This window comes from Callorhinus ursinus, unplaced genomic scaffold, assembly GCF_003265705.2.
Source record: "Callorhinus ursinus isolate GAN/ISIS: 27379988/994484 unplaced genomic scaffold, GSC_fseal_2.0 scaffold15, whole genome shotgun sequence".
Taxonomy (NCBI): Eukaryota; Metazoa; Chordata; class Mammalia; order Carnivora; family Otariidae; genus Callorhinus; species Callorhinus ursinus.
This window is the reverse complement of record NW_027397077.1, coordinates 6,939,306-6,964,914: the sequence shown is the minus strand read 5'-3', so window position 1 is coordinate 6,964,914 and position 25,609 is coordinate 6,939,306. Positions and strand designations below refer to the sequence as shown.

General features: G+C 39.4%; 1 protein-coding gene across 8 annotated transcripts in view; it reads right to left on the bottom strand.

Annotated features, from left to right (window-relative positions):
• The window catches only part of RBM6 (RNA binding motif protein 6), a 102,133-nt gene that overhangs the window by 45,983 nt on the left and 30,541 nt on the right, over nucleotides 1-25,609 (bottom strand). For 5 of the 8 annotated variants that reach the window (XR_012380889.1, XM_073901230.1, XM_025885757.2 and 2 more), the window contains 3 exons: nucleotides 24,389-24,478; nucleotides 23,118-23,187; nucleotides 8,256-8,329 (listed from right to left, as the gene is read on the bottom strand). The exons of 1 other annotated variant lie outside the window; for it this stretch is intronic. Coding sequence is in view for 5 of the 7 variants with exons in the window: in XM_073901230.1 (XP_073757331.1) it covers nucleotides 8,256-8,329; nucleotides 23,118-23,187; nucleotides 24,389-24,478 (234 nt within the window). In the remaining 2 variants the exon portion in view is untranslated. Of the gene's footprint in view, nucleotides 1-8,255; nucleotides 8,330-18,003; nucleotides 22,644-23,117; nucleotides 23,188-24,388; nucleotides 24,479-25,609 lie in introns of those variants that run through there. 2 more of the 8 variants (XM_073901235.1, XM_073901232.1) reach the window with 2 other exon arrangements.

Below are 25,609 nucleotides of genomic sequence, written 5' to 3'. Positions count from 1 at the left end.
TGTGGTCTGTTACTCAATTCCAATCATCATCTTCCAGATTTTCAGCTTAAGTGTTCTTCTGTGGTAAGCATATACCATTAGCAAAGAAATTCTTCTTACATTTTAAGACTGAAGTTCTAAATCTCTAGCTTCCAGACAAATTGACAGACACCTTTTTTTTTTTTTGTAAATGAATCTGTGTTTTATTTTAGCCCTGGACTCATTCCCACTGGACTGGAACCCTGAACTAATTTCCATGCTAATTTTAAAAACTTTTTTTTTTAAATTGAGATACAGTTCACATACCATAAAATTCACTCTTTTAGTGTGCTTTCTACAATGCAATGGGTTTTAGTATATTCACAAGGTTGGTCAACGAGCACTACTATCTAATTCTAGAACATTTCATCACCTATTACCCATTAGCAGTCACTCACTATTCCCTCTTGAGAGCATTTATCCCTAAGTGGCTGGTAACCAATAATCTACTTCCTTTTTTTTTTTTTAAAGATTTTATTTATTTATTTTAGGGAGAGAGGGAGTCTGAGCGTGGGGGGAGGAGCAGAGGGAGAGGGACAAGCAGACTCCACACTGAGCATGGAGCCTGATTCAGGGCTCAATCTCACAACTCTGAGACCATGACCTGAGCCAAAATCAGGAGTTGGATACTCAACTGACTGAGCCACCCAGGTGCCCCCAATAATCTATTTTTGTGATAAACTTCTTTCTCTCCTATTTATTTTCCTTTGGAAATAGCATTTATACAGATTAAACACAAATTTCACTTGGTCATAGAATGTAGTAAAATATATGTTATTAGTATATAACATTAGCATTGCTAATCTCATGTGAGATTAAAAATAATTATTAATCTAGATAAGCTTATCCATGATTATCAAAATCATACCATCAATGCTCTTAACAAGAAAGAAGTACATATTATATACAATATATCTACTTCATACATAAATGAGTTAGAAGGTGAAGCAACAGCAGCTGAACACTTGGCATAGAAAGAATGAGACACAAAGACAGTTATAACCTCCAAGTTCAGGGGGTGCGTGGGTGGCTCAGTCGGTTAAGCATCTGCCTCTGGCTCAGGTCATGATCCCAGGGTCCTGGGATTGAGCCCCGTGTCGGGCTCCCTGCTCAGCAGGGAGTCTGCTTCTCCCTCTGCCTCTGCCCCTCCCCCCCGAATTCGTGCTTGCTCGCTCGCTCTCTCACTCTGCTGCTCTCTAATAAACAAATAAATAATAAATAAAATATAAAAAAAAACAACCTCCAAGTTCAGCTCAGATGGAGAAGATGCTTAATAACACTGAATGCCACAGGTAGCCTAAGAGAATTCTGTGATGGGAGGACTACCAGCAATGCTAGGCTCAGAAACAAGGCTCCCTCCACCCCCAGGAGTGCTGGTATGGCCATGATCCTTTCTTCCCTCACATGCCTGGATGGATACCTGTGCACTCATCCGGCAGACACTGTTGGGACAGACGCTGCCCAGCCTTTTTCACTTTCAGTCCGGGCAGCCCAGTCTCACGATAGAGGCAATGGCACCAGCAACAGCACCATCAGAACTGGCTGCCAAAGATCTACCTGCCACCCAAAGCAGCACTACCACTTCTCAGGCATCCCTGAGTCCCAACAGGTGAATAAGCAATCAAGGAAAAGGAAGACAACCAAGCAGAGTCCAGTGTTATAGAATCACTCTCTTCAGTACCTCTTCTGGGAGTGAGCGCCTACCATAGGCTGGCCACTGTACCAAGCATTTCACATAGATTAATCTCACAACTGCTCTGAGGTGGGTACTGTGATTATCCCTCCATTTTACAGATGAGACTCTGAGATTGAGAAGTTACAAACGAACTAGGAAGTGACAAAGCTGGAATTCTAAACCTCTCAGTGCTCCTAATACCCTACACTGTCTGGAAGTATACAAAATCATAAACCAAAGTTATAATCAAGATCACAAACTGAACTGTGCCTTTGTATAATCCCTTAGATAATTAGAATTATACATGTTCTGCTTGTTTTTTTTCAATAACTGTCTGTAATCAAGTTCCAAAAGGCCACAAGACTGAAAATTAGCACTTTACACAACCCCATTTTTATAAAAAGTACAGACATTAACTAAAAATGCAGATGAAAGAGGAGGTGCAACATCAAAGACTAAAATATATAGGCATATTTCCAATTTAGAACAAATTAAGAACTAAATTAATTCAATCTGGAGAAATGAACCATGATATATATATGCATGACAAAAATAATTATAAACCTCATCATAGGAGACACACTGGAAGTTCCCCTTACAACTGACAAATGAGGGGTGCCTGGGTGGATCAGTCAGTTAAGCGTCCGACTCTTGATTTTGGTTCAGGTCATCATCTCGGGGTCATGATACTGAACGCTGCATCGAGCTCTGTGCTAGGCATGGATCCTGCTTAAAATTCTCTCCCCCACCCTCTGCCCACCCCTCTTGCTCACATATGTGTGCACTCTCTCTTAAAACAAAACAAAAAAACTGCAAAATGATTCAAGAAAATTAAACTGAATCCAATTTAGAGCACCTCTTATAATTATTACAGAAAGTCTGAGATATGGGTCTGAGATACGGTAAAGCCAGGGGCTGGTCATCAGAGCTTAGGGTTTTAAGGCCACGGGCTAGGGGCACCGGGGTGGCTCAGTTGGTTAAGCTTCTGCCTTCAGCTCAGATCATGATCCCAGGGTCCTGGGATTGGAGCCCCGCATCAGGCTCCTTGCTCAGCAGGGTGTCTGCTTCTCCCTCTGCCTCTTCCTCCACTCGTGCTCTCTCACTCACTTGCTCTCTCTCAAATATTTTTTTAAAAAGCCACAGGCTAGATTTCTAGTTTGGTCTAACCATACTCCATGTCCCCCATGTGGTGTGTCTGGCTCTTTCTCTTGGGAGAATTTAAGATTCAACAGCTAATGCAGCAGAAGCTCCTAGAGACCTGGAAGCAGTCCCCTGAGAATCAGTCCCAGTCCATAGGCTAAATGGGAAATACTGTTGATACAAAAATAATCCTCCTGGGTACTGCCACCAAATCCCTTTTTAGCCAGATACCCCATGAAGCCAAGACTGAAGCTGCTGTCACGTAAGACTTTCTTGTTCCAGTCAGATGCAAAGTTGTTGTGATAATAACAACTATAGACTCAGTGTCCACTGTGTGCCAGGTCCAGTTCTAATCCCCCTACATGCATTAACTCATTTAATCCCTAGATGTGTGAGAGGACACTGGGACACAGAGATGTTAAGCCACTTGTCTAAATCACACAGAGAAAGGTGACAGAACAGGAATGAAACCCCAGGCAGTCTGCCTCCACGTATTTAATTACTAAGATACACTGCCTCATGCCAGTCAAGACTCAATTACTAGACAGGTAATTCTCTTAAATCCCAAGAGCAAGAATTTTCAGTAATTACTGATAGACACTCATCTTAGAATGCATTTTCCTTTCTATTTCCCACCAATAACCTCTACTGAGGACAATCAGGAGAAGGTACTGAAACTTAAGTTTCCAGGAAGAATGGCATAATTCAAGACATAAGTTATACAGCGGAGCCCTGGCTGGGGTACCACATTCTCTTCAGTGAAATAGTTTTGGGGTGTGGGTTTAGGCAACAACACAAACTTGCAGGAATTTATAAAGATTACTGCTTTTTTGTTACTCGGAATGCACACAACTTAAATACTGAAGTATTTCATACAGTAATGCTACCAACCCGAGTAAGATTCCAATAAACTAGGTCTTCACCTATTTTTTCCACCATGGCCTTACAAATAGTCTTCCAAATGTCCATCCTCCAAAACATACACTTTCTGCTGATCTCATATTAATCAAAAGACAGGCACCATTTCATTAAAAAAAAAATTTTTTTTAAAGATCTTTGTTTTTATTTATTTGATTGAGAGAGAATGAGAGATAAGAGAGCATGAGAGGGAAGAGGGTCAGAGGGAGAAGCAGACTCCCTGCTGAGCAGGGAGCCCGATGTGGGACTCGATCCCGGGACTCCAGGATCATGACCTGAGCCGAAGGCAGTCGCTTAACCAACTGAGCCACCCAGGCGCCCCAGGCACCATTTCAGATTTGGGCTTCCTTCACATTATTTTCAGAACCACCCTGGACATCCTGGTATCTTCAAAACCCCAAATTCTCTTAACTTTGGTGACACAAAAAAACACTATTTCAATAAAATTTCATCCCCCTCTGTACCAGCAAAGGCCAGTGTCTCCAAGAATTTTCACGTTAGGTGATAATGGCATCTTTTCTTTTCACTTCATAAAGTCAGGCTGATTCTGTCATACAGCCAAGTCATCTTTGGCTAAAGAAGGCCACCAAAGCTAAGACAGTTGAAGTAAAAATTCCAGAGAAATGAATTCTTCTTCCAGAGCTATCCTTTATAAGGGCATTTTGGTAAACATTTGGTTGAATGGAAACAGATAACAAACATCAGACCTGCAAATGGAAGAAAATAAAATGCTAATTTCTGTAGACCAACTGACAACAGCTTGAAAGAGCTAGTACTGGGCAACCACTGAAAGGGATCGATACTCTAATACAATGCTTCTTAGTCCCCTACGTCCCAGTGCAATGGCACACACAGCAAAAGGAGATAATTCACCCTCAAACCGCAGGGACTTGGACAACAAAGCAAGCCCAGGGTATATGATGCTGCTAGAAATACTCTTCCCAGTAGGGGTAAAATAAAAACCCCTGCCTCACAGTGTGTGCTGGCTTTCTAATTCTAGACAGAGACGGTGAAGGTATGCTGACAGACCTCTGATGGAAATGAACTGCCTAAACAGCTGCTGGCTAGGTTTTGCCCTGAGGAGTCCTCTCGGCCACAATGCTCAGTACTGCGGTAGGGTGTCTCACTGTCTGATGTCTCCATAAAAGCCCTGGAAAAGGGCTAGAGGGGCCCTGGTTATCATCCAGGACAACCTCTTGAAGGCACACATATACCGCAATATTTGATAAAGCAAGCTGGCAGAAGCCTCCTTTATTCCCTTCCCCCAGACTTGTATCAGTCAATGATAAATAAAAAGACACTTCACATCAAGAATCAGGATAAGCAAAGAACTGTAAAAAATAAAATTTAACCCAAAGAATTCGATAGAAACCTCCTCAGAAGCATATACACAGATTCTACTCAGAGGTGTCCAGCAGATGGTGACTCAGAATCTGTACCAATTTGGTCTATAAGTAAAACCTGGAGGGTAGGAGAATGAATGAATAGACAAAGACATTCATCTTCCATAAACACCTGCTTTTATGCACTCTGAGAAGGACCTCTCTTACATTCTTACATCTCTCCTAAGATTTTGTACTGTTACTGGGCACCTGAACCACATCCATTTCCTTAAAGAATATCCAGATATAAAAATAAATTTATTTTCCTAGAATTATGATTGGCAATTACTTGACATGCAGAGGGGAGAGAGTGTAGGAGGAGATGATCCTCTAATTTCAAATGCTTAGTAGGTACCAGATCCTATGCTAAGTGTTCTGTACACATTATTCACCAAATGCAATGTCACTCCTCAAGAAGCTTCCCTGACCACCCCATGTAAAACTGTCCCCATCATGCCTTCTTTCAATACCCTGCTCCATTACCTTTAGAGAACTCAGCACTATCATATATTGTTTTATATCTGTCTACTTGCTTATGCTCTATCTCCTATCACTAAGACAGAAGTTATATAATGTCTTGTTTACTGAAGCATCTCCAGCATCCAGAAAGGTGCCTGACACACAGCAGGCATTCATGAACATATGCTCTCATTGAGTCCACACCAGAGCCCCATGAGGTACTGGTAACAGAAGGAACTGAGGCTGAGGGAGGTAAGGAAACCTGCCAGAGACAACCCAGCTAGGAAGTAACATCTGACTGCAGAACCTACACCTCTCTGTGCTGTGCTATACTACCGAGGTACAAAAATTCCTCTGGAGATCCCATTCTCAAAAATCTTTCCATCAAAATGACTTGCACACATCTTAGTTGGGGTAAAGATTATTAGAAGGATGCTGAGTGGATCACGAAATCTATACAGTTCAGGAAAAGGATTCTGTTGTGTGGCAGTGCTAGCAATATGTCCTGCGTCCCGTGACTAGGGGAAGAATAAAAAGCTAGAAAGAAGGTTGACTGAATAAGGATATGGTGCTACCTTCATAAGGAATTATTCCAGTGAATATTAAAAATGAGATCATACAAAAATTTGGAATGTGAAAGAACACCCCATGGGATCTATGAATACCACCATAATGTCTGTCACCTTTCTTGGTCTAAGCTCCTGGAAGACAGAGGCTGTCTCTTATTTGTACTTCTACACAGAGTACCTTATGGTACATATGCGTAAGGATAGCTACCTGTCAAAACATCCTATTTCACCCTGAAAGAATTTTGGCACAGCTCGTGCTTTGTTCTGGTGTCTTATTCACTGGGCAGAAGTCGGTCAACAGGGATTTGGGAGCCCTAAGAATGTTCACAGAATGTGTGAGGAGGGTGGGAGTAGAGATGCTGAAAAGCCATACCCCCTCATTAATGCTTGTATAAATGAATATTTTCCAGATATGGCTCCCAAAGAAACCCTGCCTAGGATAAAGCTTGTTTTTAAAGAAGGCTGTCCTGGTTCTGCTTAACACTTCTCTTTAAGGGGCTAGAAACTTCAGGCAGGATTTTTTGTTGGGACAGAGGGAAGAGGCAGTTAAAACACAATATTGTTATTTTTTAAGATCGAAGATCAAATAGCTCTGATAAAAAGTAACACCCCTCTAGGAGAAACACACAGTTGGGAGAATGGTACAAATGAGAACGGCATGGCATGTGCCATGGCTCCCCCATTTATGTTTCCACCACCCACAGTATTATTTAGCACAGTGATAGCACAGTGACAAAGGCCTTAATGATTATTCACTGATAACAGGATGGTCATGAATTAAATGAGTGTTCTGAAATTAGGATAGTCAGAATGGAATCAACCATAAGCATAAAGATTGGGACCTTCACTCTTCTCTCAAAATACTGGTAGGTGGCACAGTTTCTGACACATAATATCTATTAAATGACTGGCTTAATGATGGACAATGAACAAATCAGTCAACAAGAACTCTGTCAAGGGGTTATGGTCCTAATTCAGTCATTCTCTGAGGATCTAACAGTATTTACACTAACAATAGGTATGGATATGTCAAATTTTCCTCTAATTAGTGTTTGTTCCCAAAGGATTTACAGCATGTTATTTCCATACCCATAAGGGGAGAACATGGCCAAAGAAGGGAGAAGGTGAAGTGTAATGAGCCATGCTGAATGGAACAAAGCTGATGAAAGGGCATCAGGCTCTAAGAGAGGAAGAGTTCTCATGCAACACTACTCTTCTCTGGCAGAGCCTTAAGGGCTCTTACCCTTAAGGGAACACTGCATTCAGAGTTAAGTACAAGCAGTGGATACATAAAAATCAAACTGTATCATTAAGCTTCTTTCTTCCACTTTACAGATGAAGGAACTAAGACACCACAAAGAAAATAACTTTCCCCAAGGAAACACCGTGACAAGAAGGATTCTATGCACTTCATAATTCCTTCCAAAACTACCAGGCAGGATTCAATTAAAAGTCCAAATGACAGTTCTAGGTGGCAAGCTGAATACAGCTAGATGTTTTAAACATAAGGTAAGTATAGATTCAGATTCACCAGCTCTGACTATATGCAGCCAAGAACTTGAGTACAAAACTCCAATCTGTAAAGAACATGATGAACGCAACACACACGAACAAGCCACTCCTCTTTCCCTGATGGCCCTCTTGAGAAAGCAGCACATGCAGGCAGGACCTGAGTGCCACAGGAGTTGCCATCAGTGGTCTTCACCCTAGGTCTGGGTCTAAGTACTGAGCTAGAATTCCTGTGCCAGGCAGATCCTTGAGATCACAGACAGTCAAGGATCATTCTTTGCATTAGGATCTCCTTATCTGTCACACTCCAAACCTGTCATTTTTTCCCACCTACTGTCTTTGTCATCTAGTACAACTGCAACTGGGCCCTAGTTTTTAAAATACACTTGTGTCCATTAACTCTTATAGAGAAACCCTCCCAGCTTCTTCTAGAGTTTCTCCTCACAATCGCTTTCTGGTTGAAATGTGGTATGCTCCAAATACAGATTTCTGGTACCTTTCCAAAGTTCAAACATTTGAAACCCTCCCTCCCCATACATAAAAAATATATCCTTCCAGCATCATTTGACCGAAGTATAAAGCAACCTGGTTGGCCTCCATGCATCCGATGGCATCTTCCAAGAGTGAAAACTCCACGCAGACATAGCCATAGTCGTAACCTGGGGACAGCATTTAAATACAGACGGGAGTGGTGTTAGTGCCTTGCAAACACAAAAGACACACTTAAATCCCCTGTTTCTGAACCCCTTAAAATAAGCCCTCCCAACTAGCCCTTCCCTCCCCTATACTAGGCAAAGCTGCTACCCCAAACAGAAAAAAGTACTGAAGGAAAATCTGGATGTTTCTGGGCTTTGAGAGTCATTCCAAAATGGCTTTTTCTAGTAACCAAGAAGATCTGCCCTCTTTAGCACTGATGGTCTGGTGAGGGTGCCCCAGAGTTAGGTAATCCCAAAGAAAGTTCAAGTGGGGACCCAGAACATTTCACCACAGGCTGAATCTTCTGGAAAAACAAAGTCAACAAGAACAGGAAAGTATCTGGGGGGAAAAAAAACGTATCCCGAGAGGAAGGAGAAGCAATTATCCCAAAGCTATGCTAATAGTCACCACTTTTCAAGCAGAAACCACCTTCAAAGACAGAAGTGCTGCTGACAGACTGAGGCAACTATTCTGTTTGGATACCACAGGAGGCTTCTGGTTGGCAGGGGACAGACCATTTCAGGTCTCCTCTTTTTTTCCTTGTTTCAACTCAAGTCATAAACCAGCTTAAATCTTTATGAAAGGAAGAAGGTGTAAAAGCATAAATAAGTACAAATATCTGGGTCCAAAATTGTGCTTGTGCACAAAGACTGGCAGTAGAGTAGGCTGGGGGAGAGAGAGTTGTTAGCAATCAGTACATGTTCAAGAATTGTATAAACCATTAGAGTTATAGAACTCTTCACCTTTCTCCTAAGCAAGTGTCATGTGCAACTCTCATGACCCATGAGATTGGGAACTCATGGGATTTACAGGCTGCTGAGTTCTAACACGAACCCATCCTATAATTTCCCGGATACTGGTACCACATAACTACAAAAACACACTTGGCAATACAATGCTCCACAATGGCTTCCATGCTTCCACCACTGCCTCATAGGATAAAGAAGCTCATCTTTAGGAGTGATGCTGTGCAAATGAACAGCAAGAAAAAGATGCAATTTGTTCAGATGAGAAATCAAACTCAGGGAGAAGAAACAACACAAAACCCAGGCCAATTTTAAGCACAGAGTATATATAACAATAGGAAACTGAGTATCATTAAATCAAAGGTATCAAAGACCAAAAAAATAAAAACAAAACAAAAACTAGAGCAACAGAAAATATAACTTAAAAACCAGACCAAATTTGGTGAGATGGGTTGGATTCCTTGTCACATGGAAGGAATGGCATGAAATGTTTTATTATGATTCAGACTTGTTAAACTCCAAGTTAAATACTCCACTCTTACAATGGTATAGGCTGTTTCTTGCTTAGAATTTTAGGAAATGACTAGGAAGGAGAAAACAAATCTGCTAGAAATCCCGGTATCACCTTAGGCTGAGAGAGTTTTCTATTTGATTTTACAGCTTTGACCAACACAGATTAAAACTAACCTCTGCAACCTCTACTTAAATTTACCACAAAATCAACCTCCTCTGATTAGTAACTATTTGAAGAAATGAAACTACTTTAAAGAAACAGTATATGTATTTATATATATCCTATTAACAATAGAAATTGTTTTGTTAGTTAATTCCGTTCAAGTGGATTTTCTTGATCAAACTCAGTGAACTTCTCCTACAGAAAACTTTCTGCATTTTGGGGACCCCTGGGTGGCTCAGACTCGATCTCAGCTCAGGTCTTGATCTCATCAGGGTCATGAGTTCAAGCCCTGCATTGGGCTCCATGCTGGATGTGGAGCCTGCTTTTAAAAAAATAAATTAAATGAAAGAAAGCAAGCAAGAAAGAGGGGGAGAGAGAGAGAGAGAGAGAGAGAGAGAGAGAGAGAGAGAGAAAGAGAAAGCAAGAAAGCAAGAAAGAGAAAGGCAGAAAGAAAAAAAAAAGAAAACTTTCTGCATTTTGTAAAGTGCTCTGAATGTTCTTGGAAAACACTGTAGAATAGCAGAAGCAACTAAGGTGCCTTTTATCAGCAAATATCTACTGCATACACTCAACTGCATGTCCACAATCAGAAAGGGGTAGCCATGGAACAAGCAGATATACTCTCAAGTGTGTTGGTTACCTCTAAAGAGCATATCAAGGTCCAGGTGTGTAGAAAGCAACCCTTTCTACAGCTGCCAAAATGAAAAACACAAGGAACTAACACCACATTGGAAAAGCCCTGAGTTTCCTTTCTGTACTTAAAGAAGTAACTATTGTGGCCCAGAGGAGGGCACAGAATCTGTGGACAAAGAGAAAGAGAGATTTATGACAACATTCATACTTTACTAAAGAACAAACAAGACTTTGATACTATAGTCACTAGGAAGGAAAGATACAGTTTGCAAGAGACATTATGAGCATCTCCATATATCAATCCTGCAATACATACGTTAACAATGTACTTCATATTGAATATTAAATCCACAAGCCCAACATTCAATTTCTTCTGCCTGAAACTTTAGCTATTAAATAAAACCAAAAATTTAAGGTTTAATTATAATGCCTGAAACTTAAGAAGAAAAAAAAAAAGTACCCAATCTTGATCTTAGGGTTTTTGTGTGTCAGACTCACAGTTGTACAAGGATTTTCAGGAATTGCCCAAATGGACAATACTAAATAATACTTAGTATGTAATACTTACATAGCACTTGTTGGTGCAAGGCTGCATTCTAAACACTTTACACACACTAATTAAATCCTCACAATACTACCCTATGAGGTAAATACTATTAACCTCATTTTACCCATGGGGAAGCAGGCAAAGAAAGAATAAGTAATTTCCTCAAAATCACCTCAGGGATAAGAAGCAATACGGGCTCAGAGCCAGACAGTCCAGATTCAAACTGATGCTGTTAACTGCTACACTGATAGCCTCTCACCTTTAAATAAAATCCTAGACTGATAGAAGTAATCTGAATTCTGAACTTTACTAAACCCAGCCACAGAAAGAGTCCCACATGCCCAAGCACAGACAGGTAAGACCATGTCTATAGTTGAGAAATATAGAAATCTGCAGCACACGTTACCCCTATTCTAAAATACCTATAGCAGAACCTTGAGCATGGACCCGAGTATGCAAGTTAGAAGGCATTCGCACTCATGGACTGCTATACTGGCTACCAAAAGTCTTTAGCAAAGACAAAAATCCGAAAGTCTTGTTGTAATGATAGCTATAAAAATTACAATACAGTAAGATACTTGATATGCGATATTTAATATAGCATATTTTAAAAGCTTTAAAAATGAGGACAATTATATAAAATGTGTAGAGGAAAAAGAACTGAAATTAAATACTGTTAAGTCACATCTAACTCAGAAGTTAGAGATAAAAGTCTGCATATGAGATGAAAACCATGCATTGTCAAAATCATACTTGAGCACCCCAACTTGAAGAACAACATACCATCTCTCAATATAGGTTAAGTCCAACACTGCCAGTTTTTCCTCCAGCGTCGCAACAGATCGCTTTCCTTTTGGTTGACACCAGATGAAGAGGCTGGCTTGCATTTAAGGGCCATAATGTATGAAAAACATATCACTTTAAATAACAGAATCACAGCTAGCACAGTGAATGCTCACACTTAGGGAAACTTGGGAGACAGAGACTAACTGAAGCTATGACTGAGTCACATCCCACCTCTCATGCTCACTCCATGAGAGGGAAGATGGGGTTGGGGAGAGGGGTTGAGCAAGCACAGGTGAATATACGGAAATCTGAAAATGATGTAATGCAACACAACTGTACACGAACATGATTACAGTGGTTGTATTGTTCCAGTGGGATTTCTTTTTAATTCCTCAAATGTAATTTTATAATTCACAGAATAAGTTATAGTAGACCTACTCCACCCACAGACCTAAACATTCTGAAAACGACCAACCAACCTTGCGTTCAGAATTGCTAGGAACCATTAGGAATCATTAAGATGGTAAACTTGGTGTTAACAGTCCCATAGATAGATTCTGACCTAAGGAGTAAAATAAATTTATTACCTTTTTCTTCATTCGCCACATGCTAGAAGTCTGGTGGGCTGATGGGTCTTTGTGCTTATTTATATGACTATTTAAAAAAACATATTTTACTCCATTTTCTAACCTAACTAAATGTATAGATTGCTCATAAAAATGTGAATGCTCCTTACAGGTTTTTTTTGTTTGTTTGGGGGCAGCTGAGGAGGATGAGAACAGGGAAAGAAGTAAATCTATAAAGGTAACATTAAAATTTTAATTCTTCTTCATATTCATTAATCATATGATTGCCTATTACCCAAAAAAGTATCTGTGATAAAAGCTAACAGGTGCTTAAGGGGGAACAAGGTACAGAAAACAAAGCCCTAATGAATAATATCCAGTATCTTTTAGTCTCTGCTCCTAAAAAAGCTGACTCAGAGATGCTGACAAACATGGCCCTTAATTGTTCAAGTCAACTGTAATGTCTATGCCAAGCCCGGCTTTTATAATAATTATACAGCAATATTTACTCAGGCAAATGAGATGAGCAGCCTTCTGTTCGAACTAGTCTAGAAAAACCCAACTAACATAACCAAGTCCAGCTGAACTTTCCAGTAGGCACGTTGATAAAGCCAAGAATATACATACCAACTATGGAATGTAAAAAAGGAATCAGGACTTTATTTTTTTAATTTTTTTTAAAGATTTTATTTATCCATTCATGAGAGACGGGGGGGGGGTGGAGAGAGAGAGAGAGAGAGAGAGAGAGAGAGAGAGAGAGAGAGAAGCAGGCTCCCAAGGAGCAGGGAGCCCAATGCGGGACTCGATCCCAGGACCCTGGGATCATGACCTAAGCCGAAGGCAGACGCTTAACCATCTGAGCCACCCAGGCGCCCTGGAATCAGGACTTAAAGGACATAAGGAGAGGGGAATCATGATGAGCACTGAGTAATCTATAGAATTGCTGAATCACTATACTATGTACCTGAACTATACACGCCACCCAGGTGTCCCCAATGTACAAGATTTCTAACAGGTACTTTGCTCTGTTAAAGCCTCAAGTAGGGGCGCCTGGGTGGATCAGTTGGTTAAGCGGCTGCCTTAGGCTCAGGTTATGATCTCATGGTCCTGGGATAGAGACCCATTTTAGGCTCCCAGCTCAGCAGGGAGTCTGCTTCTCCCTCTGCCCCCACCCCTGCTCATGCTCTCTCTCTCAGTTAAATAAAATCTTAAAAAGAAACACCTCAAGTGAATATGCACCTGCAGCTTGCATTATGAAAATTAGGAAAATATCTGATTTATAGGTCAACCTACTATCTGAGAAGAACACAACTGGACTCCATGAAATACATCATTTCGACATCTTACAAGCACTTTCAACCCTCTTCCCCTCAACTATTCACATAAGGCTTGCTGGTTTATAATAAAAGATGAAATGAGAAAGATAGAGTCATGATTACTTGCTAAATTTCTGAAAACTGCATATGGTTCTATTTTCTTTAGTGCTCCATCTGTGCCAACTGGTTATTAAAAAAAGGGGGGGGATGGTTGTATTTTCAAGTAGTTTTCAAAGTCCAAAATTAATCTTAGGGTTACTTCATCTTAATGATGTTTGTCTGGGCCCAGGATATTATTTGTTAGGAAAATCTCACCCTTATTTAATTCATTTTAATTCCAATGACATTAACAACGTTATGTAAGCACATTGGAAGGGTATGTCCTTGACCTCAGAGAGGTCCAGTTTCCTGGCATGGAGTTCTTAAAACTCTTGGAATTTTCTGAATGATAAGGGTGATATGAGTGCCTTTTGTTCTAACGAGGTGACTCTTGGTGGGCTCCTAGATAGCATCAGAATGGGGCCTGGTGATCAGAATGTCCAAGCCATGATCAGAAGTTAGGAACTTTCAGCCTAACCCCTCCTATTTACAGAAAGGGAAAGGAGCTGGAACTTAAGCTAATCACCAGCAGTCACAATGATTTAATCAATAATGACTGCATAATGGAACCTCCCATAAAAACCCCTTAGTGATGGAATTTGGAAAGCTTCCAGGTTGGTAAGAGCACCCACATGCATCTGTGTGCAATTTTCTCTACTTCTTGTCTGATCATTTCCTGTAACACCCATGAAAAGTCCTGTTTTATTTTAACTCTCTGAAAATCAGGGGACATCATTAACAATTACTTGCTGACTTCTCTGACCAACGATTATCTCCAAGCATTCATTTAGGTATTTTTTTTTTTTTTAAAGATTTTATTTATTTATCTGTCAGAGAGAGACACAGCACGGGGAGCAGCAGGCAGAGGGAGAAGCAGGCTCTCCATTGAGTAGGGAGCCCAATGTGGGACTGGATCCCAGGACTCTGGGACCATGACCTAAGCCAAAGGCAGACGCTTAAGCGACTGAGCCATCCAGGTGTCCCAGATGTTATTCTTTTTTTTTTTTCTTTTTTTTTCCAGATGTTATTCTTTTTCTAAGCCAGTTGACTCTAAAAGTCCTATGTTTGTCATCCTCCAGTGACTTTAGGATTAGAAATAACTGAACATTTTTTGGGGATGCCTGGGTGGCTCAGTCAGTTGGGTGATCGCTCGTGATCACCAACTTATCCTCTGCATCTCAACATGCTATTGGTTGGATAACTACTGGTTGGATAAATAAATCAATAAACAAACAATAACATTCTCTAGTAGTTTGTAGAGCCGTACACTAATCAGAATGGCACATATTTGGTAGGTAACACCAAAGAATGAATCATAATCTTTTCAAGGTTATAGGGTGCTATTTTATTTTTAAAAGATGAAAATACAACATTTTCTAAGCATACCATAATGAATTGAACTGAGACTAGGGACAATCAATTATGAACTCTACCAATAACGTATAAGTACCAGTCACTAGGCCATTAATATCTGCGCTGAAGCTCTGTATTCTATATGTTCATGAAAATGCTTTTAAGAAATCAATCTTTATATGACTTGTCAACCAATTTTCAAGGCTTATTTTCTAAAAATGAAATGTAATTTATACCATAAAATACACCCTTTTATTTTTTTTATTATTTTTTTTTAAGATTTTATTTATTTATTTGAGAGAGAGAGAGAGAAACAGCACGAGAGGGGAGAAGGTCAGAGGGAGAAGCAGACTCCCTACTGAGCAGGGAGCCCGATGTGGGACTCGATCCCAGGACTCCGGGATCATGACCTGAGCCGAAGGCAGTCGCTTAACCAACTGAGCCACCCAGGCGCCCAAAATACACCCTTTTAAAGTATACAATTCAGGGGCACTTGGCTGGTTCAGTAGGTGGAGTGCTCTTGGTCTCAGGACTGTGGGTTCAAGCCCCATGTTGGGTGTAGAAATTACTTAAAAATAAAATCTTAAGGGGCGCCTAGGTGCCTCAGTCAGTTGGGCGTCCAACTCTTGGTTTCAGCGTGGGTCATGATCTTGGGGTGGTGACACTGAACCCTGCATCGGGCTCCCCACTCAGTGCAGAGTCTACTTGTCCCTCTCCCTCTCCTACCCCCCTCTCTCATAAATAAAAATAAAATCTTTAAAAAGAAATCTTAAGGGGTGCCTGGTCAGTTAGGTGTCTGACTCTTGATTTTGGCTTAGGTCATGATCTCAGGGTTGTGAGACGCAGCCCATGTCAAGCTGTGCACTGGGTGTGCAGCCTGCTTAAAATTCTCTCTCTCCCTTACCCTGTGCTTCTCCCCACCCCCCTCCAAAAAAAAAATCTTAAAAATGAAACAAAATAAAGTGTACAATTCAGTGGTATATTTACAAAGTAGCGTCACCATGACCACTAAGTAATTCCAAGAAGGCTTACATGTAAATTAGATAAAAGACCTAAATGCTAACATAAGAAACAAGGAAGCAAGTAAAAATTGCTTTAATTTACATTTTGAGGGTGGAGAATTTAAGCTAGAAAGGGTGAGCACAGATCAGATGTTCTGGTGTAAGGAGAAAGTTAAAAGAAGAAGCCAATGTATTTTCATATCCTATAAATAGTTTGTATGTATGGCCTTTATCTTCTGCCCACTGAAGGTAACTGTACAATGACTTTTCCTCCGTGGACTGAAGCTGGAAGTCACTGTCATGCTACGTTCCCATGCTATGCAGTTTAGGTAGAGATCTCCAAGACTGCACAGTCTACCAACCAAAACCCACCAAAGTGGTGGTCCTTGTTTCTGAATAAAATGATGCCTTGGGTTGTGAAGATGTTCCATTATCAGTTCTAGAATGAAACTCCAGGGGTGCCTGGTTGGCTCAGTTGGTTAAGCATCTGCCTTCGGCTCAGGTCATGATCTCAGGGTCCTGGGATCAAGCTCCACGTCGGGCTCTCAGCTCAACAGGGAGTCTGCTTCCTCTTCTTCTGCGCTCTCTCTCTTTTTTCCCTCTCTCTCCCTCAAATAAACAAATAAAATCTAAAAAATAAAATAAAACTTACAGAATGAAACTCCATACCCAAAAGCCCCAAGGAATGGAAGAATGCAGGGAGTCCAATAAAAGTCAACAATAATATTAAAACTTCCCTTCCAGGGCTAGATTACCATAGCCATCCTTCATAACCTAAGTGGTTTCAACAAAGGAGCTTAAACTGGAGAACGAGTCAGCTCCCAGAATAGAAAATAAGTTTCATCTTAAGTGTCAGGAAAGCTAACCACCCCAAAGAAAAAGGCTGCTTTAGTTAAGCCAGTAATCCTAAAGTATTGCTTTCCAAAACAGTACTGAGATTCTACCTTTTTAAAAAAGATTTTATTTATTTATTATTTATTTATCATTTAATTTATTGGGGGGGCAGAAGGGGAGGGAGAGGGATAAGCAGATTTTGCGCTGAGCATGGAGTCTAACATGGAACTCAATCCCACACCCCTAACATCACAACCCGAGCCAAAACCAAGAGTTACAGATGCTTAACCGACTGAGCCACCCAGGTGCCCCAAGACATTCTTATTTTCAAAGCTTTGCCATCTTTGCTTAAGGCTCCTCTGTAAACATCCTCCCCAAATGTGGTACCAAACCTAGTGAGACTCCTGGATGAAAACACCTGCAGTTTTAGAAATGTGACAAGTAAATGTGATACTTTCCTATTAGCCTATGGTCAGTTTTCCCCTAAGACCTAAAAATATTTGTCTATTCTATAAATGCCAAAAATACTGCAAAAAATGTGTATTTGCGTTTTTCCAACTCTATTTTTTCTAAATGATGTTAAGCTATTATGTCTTCAGCTACTCATTTGGAATACCATAAACTACACATCTTGTATCATCAGTGTTAATCCATTTCACAATGGATTTCTGCCCCTAAAGTGACAGAATCTCTCTGGGTTTTTCTTCTTTTCTTAAAACTTCTATTTTATCAACATGGTGGTAAAAACCATTTCAATTGTGAAAAATGAAAGGATATGATATGATATAAGCCTGTTACCCAGGGCCACAAAAAAAGTGCCCATTCATTATATGAACGCTGCCAGACTCAATGCAAGATACTCCTTCTATCTACCACCACCTCCATTAGCCTAACTCTGCTATGCTAATTAACAAAACAGTTCTATAATAATTCTGTAACACTTCACTCACTGTGGAGAATTACTTTCTATGTTTGAGACTTATTAGGAAACATAATCCAGAAGCTGTATTATTTTTGCTTAAATAATACAAATTCCTTTGGAAAAAGCATCATAGCAAGCTTATATACCAGATAGCATGTAAGTCCACCTAAAAACCAAGAACAATTCTGTCTGTATTCATAAGTTACAGGTACACTTTGGGATGCCTGGGTGGCTTAGTCGGTTGGGCTCTGCCTTTGGCTCGGGTGGTGATCCCAGGGTCCTGGGATCAAGCCCCACATCAGGCTCCCTGCTCAATGGGGAGTCTGCTTCTCCCTCTGTCTCTCCCTCCCCCTGCTTCGGCGCTCGTGCTCTCTCTCTCAAATAAATAAAATCTTTTAAAAAATGGTATTAAAGTTACAGAAACATTCTGAGAATGAGAATATCTACCACCATTCCAAGATCTCTGGAGGAAATATGCTACATAAACAGAAAGTACAACTAAGGGCATAAAATAGCATCAACCCTACTCTAGCTCCTGCCCCAGCTCAGTACAGCAGAACTGGTATCAGGCAGGCAAGGCAAGTGTTTGCCATGGGCTCCTAAAGCACATAAGCATTAGCCTTTTTGACTTAAAGAATGTCCACCTGCTTGCAAAGTCTCTTTTAAACTGTGCCAAAAAGTTCTAGAATAAAGAATATAATTAATCTAATGCAGTGGTTCTCACAATTCAGGGCACATCAAAATCACGTGGACGACTTGTTAAAGCAAAGATGGCTGGGCTTTGCCCCCAGAGTTTATGATCTGGTAGGTCTAAAGTGAGGCCTGAGAATTTGTATTTCTTTTTTTCCTTTTTCTTTCTTTTTTTTTTTTTGTCAGGGCAGGGGGATAGAGCACAGCAGGGGAAGCAGTAGGCAGAGGGAGAGGCAGGCTCCCTGCTGAGCAAGGAGCCCGATGTGTGACTCGATCCCAGGACGCTGGGATCATGACCCGAGCTGAAGGCCAAGGCTTCACCGACTGAGCCACCCAGGCGTCCCAAGAATTTGTATTTCTAACAAGGTCTGAGGTAGTGCTGACACTGCTGGTCCAGAACCCGCTCTGAGAACCACTGCTCTATTGTTCACAGAAGCTGTTCATTGTAGTCTTTATCTTGCAAGAATTCTGCTGATCACTTAACAATAAAATACATCAGTTGTATTGTCAGTTTTTCAACTTTTTATTGAAAATCATTTCCAAGTTACAAAAAGTTGCAAGAATAATAGTACAAAGAACACACGCATGGACCTGTTACCCAGACTCAGCTACTGATATATTTTGTCATACCTACTGTATCATTACCCTCTTCCTCCCCTGTCTATATACATCAAGTATTTCTCCCTAAACCACATGAGAGAAAAAAGCATGCACCCTGGTCCTCCACCCATAAAAACTTCAGTTGTATTTCCTAGTAAGCATGTTCTCTTATATAAATCCAGTAGTTACCAATTTCAGTGAATTTAACATCGATACACCACCACCACAATCCATATAGAGAAGAGTTCCATTGTGCCCAAAATTCCCTCATGCTTCCACTTTACAGTCGACTCCTCCCCCAACACCCTGGCAACCACTATTTTCTATTCCTATCATTTTGCTTTTTCCAGAACGTCACAGAAACGAAATCATATAGTCTGCAGTCCTTTTAAAAATTATGATCAAATACACATAAAATACACCGTTCAACCATTTTAAAATGTGCAATTCAGTGGCATTTAAATACATTCACAATGTTATGCAACATCCCCACTATCTGGTTCCAGAACATTTTTATCACCCCAAAAAGGAAACCTTATACCCATTAAGCAGTTACCCCCCATTTCCCCATTCTCCAGCCCCGGCAACAACCGAGCTACCCAATCTGCTTTCTTCTTCCACGGATATGCCTATTCTGGATATTTTATACAAATGGGATCATACAATATGTGCTCTTTTGTGCCTGGCTTCTTTCACTCAGCACAAAGTTTTCAAGATTCATCCAAGTTATAAGCATGTACCAGTATTTCATTCCTTTTTATGGTAATGTGTAGCCTTTTCAGTCTGGTTTCTTTTACTCAGCATAATACCTGAGATTCCTCCATGTTGTTACGTACATGTGTAGTTTCGTTGTTCTTATTGCTGAGTAGTATTCCATTGTATGTACATACCAAAGTTTGTTCATTCAGTCACCAAAAGACATTTCACTCTTGATACTTCTCCCAGGAATGTAATCATTTTACTCAAGGAATTCACAATTAATGGGGTTATAATATATTTGCAAATGGCAAAAGAAAAACTCAAATATATACAACATATGTAGATTCACAATTCCTTTTCTGCAATTCCAAAATCCCTTAAATAGTAAATTATTTGGTAAATTTTCAAATCATGTGAAGTCATTTGGAGACAAAGCCTGACCTATAGTATATTGAGTCTCTTTACAGTCTTTATTTAGTCCTCTTAGTGAGAATATTCATATATTTTGCTGCAGAAGTATTATTATGACTGATATACATCCCACTGGGGGATATAATTCATATATGATCTAGGTACTGCATTACCTTTCTGTATTCAGAAAAAGTCATAAACTTATTTGACCCCACAGATTTTGGATAAAAGTTGTGGCCCTATACTCACACAGCTCTAAATGAAACAAAAATTAAAGCAATATAAATTACTAGAGTCAATGAACAGGCATTAATCTTTTCTCTCCGTTACAGACTGCCTCCCCATCACACCAACTAAAACTCTGCCCTACAGTCCCCTTATGAGCAATGTCCATCCTGCATGGTCTCTGCAGGTTATCACAAGCCTAAAGAAACAGACTGCCATTTATAAAAGTCACCTCTTCCACTAAAATACACAGTCTTTTAACAAGCAAATGTTAAAAACATTCTTAAAATATCTGATTGCTCCAAGGTGTATTCTTCAGTAGATATAAGGCTGCACTACTCTGAAACCTAAATGACCCTTTAACGTTCCTCACCTGAGAGGAGAACGCAGCTGTTCTCCATACACACCACAGACACTCACTCATTCAACGCATACTGGGAACCCAACAGTGCCAGGGAGAGTTGCAAGCATGGGGGTAGCAGGAGGGAACAAGATAGACAAGGCTCCCACTGTCATGGAACTAACTCTCTGGGAGGAATAAGACACACAAAACCACTGAGAAAATATCACAATGATTGATCCTATGACAACAAACCAGGATATGATGAAAAACAATCAAGGAGTGATTTTTGATTGGATGGTGAGGTAAGGCCTTGAGAGGTGAAACTGAAGCCAAGAACTAAATCCCAGAAGACAAGTGAGGATCAGAGGGAAGAATAGTGCAAGGGCCTTGAGAGAGAAAAGTCTGTATTGATTAAGCCTAGAGAAAGGCTCAGTGTGGCTAGAGCATGTAAGAAAGGTGGAGAGCAGTACCGGATGAGGTCAAATAGCCAAGGGCCAGGTCATGCAGGATTCTGTAAGTCAGAACAAAGAATTGCGAATTTCTTCTAAATGAGATGGAAGACCATTAGAGGATTTTAGGCATGGCAGTAACATGATCTGACTGATATCTTTCAAAAGTTCATTCTACTTGCCATGAAGAGATGGATAAGATGGGACTGGAAATCCAATTCTCTCATTAAAAAAAGAACCATGCAGACATATTTAATACACTGTCACTTCATATAATAAAATGCCAAGGAAAGATTGTATTTCCTGAAAGGTGATTTTTTTCTTAACGACTGTGTTGATGATTTCACATGAGTATCGATGTCTTTGGTCTGCCAATTATGTTTCTAATAGCTACTAGAGCAAGTAAATTTAAGAACTTCTTCTATGGACCTTATACATTAAGGATTGCTCTGCTAATAAATCTGACAATATAGAGTCAATGAGTACTAAAGAAATAAAGAGTTTAAGTTGCTATTTGAACATCAAAACATCTCTACTTTCCTTAATATACTAATACTTAATAAAAACACAGTTCATGAAACAGCTGAGGTTACTGCCGTCAGTTAAAAAGTAACTGCAGCCTATAAATTCTACTTTCAGTTCCTAAAGATAACAGTAAATCTAGAAAGCATGTATAAGACACATGCAAGACAAAAAAAAAGACAAATGTGTAAGAACAACATAACTATTCTCATGTTTCCAAAAATTCAGAATTAATGCTTTTAAAACAACAACACAAAAATAGCTTTCTGAAAAATAATGTTTCTGAGTTTATTCTCAAATTACAGAAAAAAATATTTCTGGACTTGACAAAAATACCAAATTATTTCAAGCACAAAAATTTATCTCTATGGATAGTTTCCCTCTGCAGAACCAAACTGAAGCAGCAGCTATCTAGTTAACACAAAGAAATTTATTCCATGGTAAACTATTTAGAAGCAAACTATATCCTCAAAAATATAGCATACTCTTACTTGAAGAGTTCTTTACTTTGGATTACTAAAATTCTAAGTTCTGTGAACAGACTAATTATCTACTTTCTTCAATTTAAAATTCTGCAAAAGAGATCACTTAAAGATTACCTTCATTTTTAAACCATTTCATATTATGTAAACTAAAATATCAGTCAATACCTTGAGTGCCTAGCATTTCACTTCCACTTTTTTTGTAGTAAGATTTGAAGGAACTGACTGAACGTGATACACTAAAACACTAAGATGACATTGTGAAAAGTTTAATCTGCTGTTCAGACCACAGAGCGAGGTCAAAGAGAAAGTTCCTCTGGATCTATTCATGGATTTCAACAAAACAGCTGTTGCAGGGCTTCATTCTCAGAGCAAGACTGAAAATTCAAGAAACCACTAATTTGCACAATTTCTCTGGAAAGGTGTAAATTTCATGCTGAAGCAATGAAATGTAAATTTTTAAACATAGTAAGTTTATTAAATCCTAATAGGCTCAAACATAAACACTCCACCACGATGAAGAACATATATAGCAAGTTTAATGATTATATAAAATATATTCAGGGATAAATGCTACAACACTAACTTTATATCTTAAATGCTACAACACTCACTATATATTTCATAGGCACCCAGAAGAACTGAAACATGCATCCTCATTGCCCAAGTGTGGACAAACAGCCACAAAGAACCCAGCTAAGACTAAAGTTGGCTGTTATTTGAAGGCATCAACAGGAGGCTTCTGGAAATCTTAACTGTGGTTTCTTAAAAAAACTTTAAGTAGCACATGATGCAGAAATCTGACAAAGACCTTTCCTAACCCAAGGCCACATTCATGTCCAGAAACTCACCTGTGTTATACTCCTTCAACTCCAAGTCCTTTACAGGTATGCCATCAGGAGTCCGAAAGGCATTAAGAATCTGCAAGCACATGGTGTACACACGAATGACGCAAATCATTACCAAATACTGAATATTTAATTTTCCCTACTGGTTTTTATTCTACGTAATTTAAAGCTATCATTACTTTATCAAGGCAAAATTAACCCATATACACTCTAGGCATTCAAAACTGTTAATGAGTAGAACATAATTATTCAAAAATTCCTACGTATATAAAAAAGGCAGAAGAACATAACCATCAAGAACCCAAGCTCTGAAATGAGACTGCCTATATTCCAAGCCTCTCTTGCTGTGTTTACAGTACTCAGTTTCTCATCCATTAAACTTAAGATGATGCCCTGGGCTCATGCCAGTCCAGGGCCATGGCACTTAACTCACTCAGCCTGGTCAGTTCTTTTCGTCTTCAGATGGACTACTCTCTCGCAGCATTCAGGCCTGGGCTCAAATGTCATTTCCTTAGTGATGCCTTCCCCTAACTACCTAATCTAAAATAGCCCCTACCCCAGTTATGCTCAACACCTTTACTTTAGTTTCCTTTAGAGCATTTAACACTGCCTGAAATTGTTTCTTTGTTTACCTTTTTATTATCCACAGAGGCAGTGACTTTACAATAGTCACTGCTATATCACTCAGTGCCTAGCATATGGTTGGTGCTTTGTATTTGGAGGGAATGAATAAAGAACACCTATTCATAGGATACTGTGATAATTAAAGAACTAATGCTTGTAAGCATCACATAATGCCTGGCACAGAGCAAACACAGTTTGCTCTTCCGATTATAATAGCCTGACCAGATTCTCCTGTTAAGTTCAGCCATAATTTACTCAGCCATTCCTTTAACACTGAAGAGTTATGCAGCTCCCAGGTTTTACTACTGTAAATAAACTGCATCTTTATGTATGTAATCCAATCCTCCCTTTTGGATAATGCCCTAAAAGATGATTATCAGGTCTGAGGACAGCAATCATAAACCTCATGTCAGTGAGTGAATGTGTAACTGCTGAAATATAATTAAGTTCTATGGATTGTACCAAAACCAATTTGCTGGTTTAGCTATTGTACTATAGTAATACAAGATGTTAACATTGCAGGAAGGATACCCAATATGTCCCTGTATATTTCTTTGCACCTTCCTATGACTCTATTAAATTTTTCAAAATAAAAAGTAAAAATAATTTTTTTAATTGACAAAAAAAGGAAAAAGAAAAAAGAGCCTTACCTCTTCTTTTGTGGCATTTTCAGGCACCCCACTTAATCGAATAAGCTTGCTTGGTTTTTCCTCATTTGGACCAGTCCTATAATCTTGATCCTTGAATCCAGAATAAAAGATTATTTCAGAAATAAAAATATGTTAGTGTGCAAATGAAAGTGAAGGTGAAATACAGGTTCTCAGGATCAAATATCAAAATCATTTGCATCATATTAAGATATAAAAAATTATAATTCTCTATTTTTCTGAGTTCCAAAATTTGATTTCCAATCATTAGCATGTGAGTGTGCTAAAATCAAGGCTCATTGAAGAGTCTTGAAATAGTAAAGCAGAACATTAAGAGAAACAGTACTGAACAGGACTTATAATCAGGAAAAAAAACTAACATTCTCAAAAATATTTTTCATGTAAAAAAATGTATAATTTTCTTTTCCTGAATGAGAAAATAGAAAAAAAAATTTAATCAGGCGCCATTTGTCAAAGATGTCAACTATAAATTTCAGAACAAAATCAAAAGCTGTCATCTGACCATACAACAGTACAATTCAGAGAAATCTGCATTCTCCATATTCATAGAAGCCTCAACTCCAACATCCTCTTTTACTCTTTAAAGTGTCCTGATCTGAACAATAAATTATATAGTCAATCACCTCTAACATTCTCAAAATTCACTACTTGGTTAACATGTCTTAAGATTACTGTCCAAAAGAACAGAAACCTGGGTAGAGATGAGGAAAACCTATTTCAAAAAATATTTGCATTAACCAACTGCAAACTTAATTCTTCTCACTTAGAGTTTATACACAATAGATTATATATTATATATATTGAAATTCAACATTTAAGTCAATTAAGTTACCTGTAAGAAGATACTTGAAACATTAACATCACCTCCTCATAACTAGGGAAAGACTCCTAGGTATTCTGTATATCCTAAATGAGTTTCAGAAAATGCACCTACTGGCTGGCTCAGTCAGAAGAGCCTGCAACTCTTGATCTCAGGGTCATGAGTTCGAGTCCCACATTGGGTGTAGAGATTACTTAAATAAATGAAAACTTAAAAAGAAAAAAAGGTACCCTAATAGCCACAAGGCCTGACTAACAAGAATTGAAAGAACCAACTCCCAAAGACATAGTTTTTTGTTTTTTTTTTTTAAGATTTTATTTATTTGACAGAGAGAGAGCGACCGCGAGAGAGGGAACACAAGCAGGGGGAGTGGGAGAGGGAGA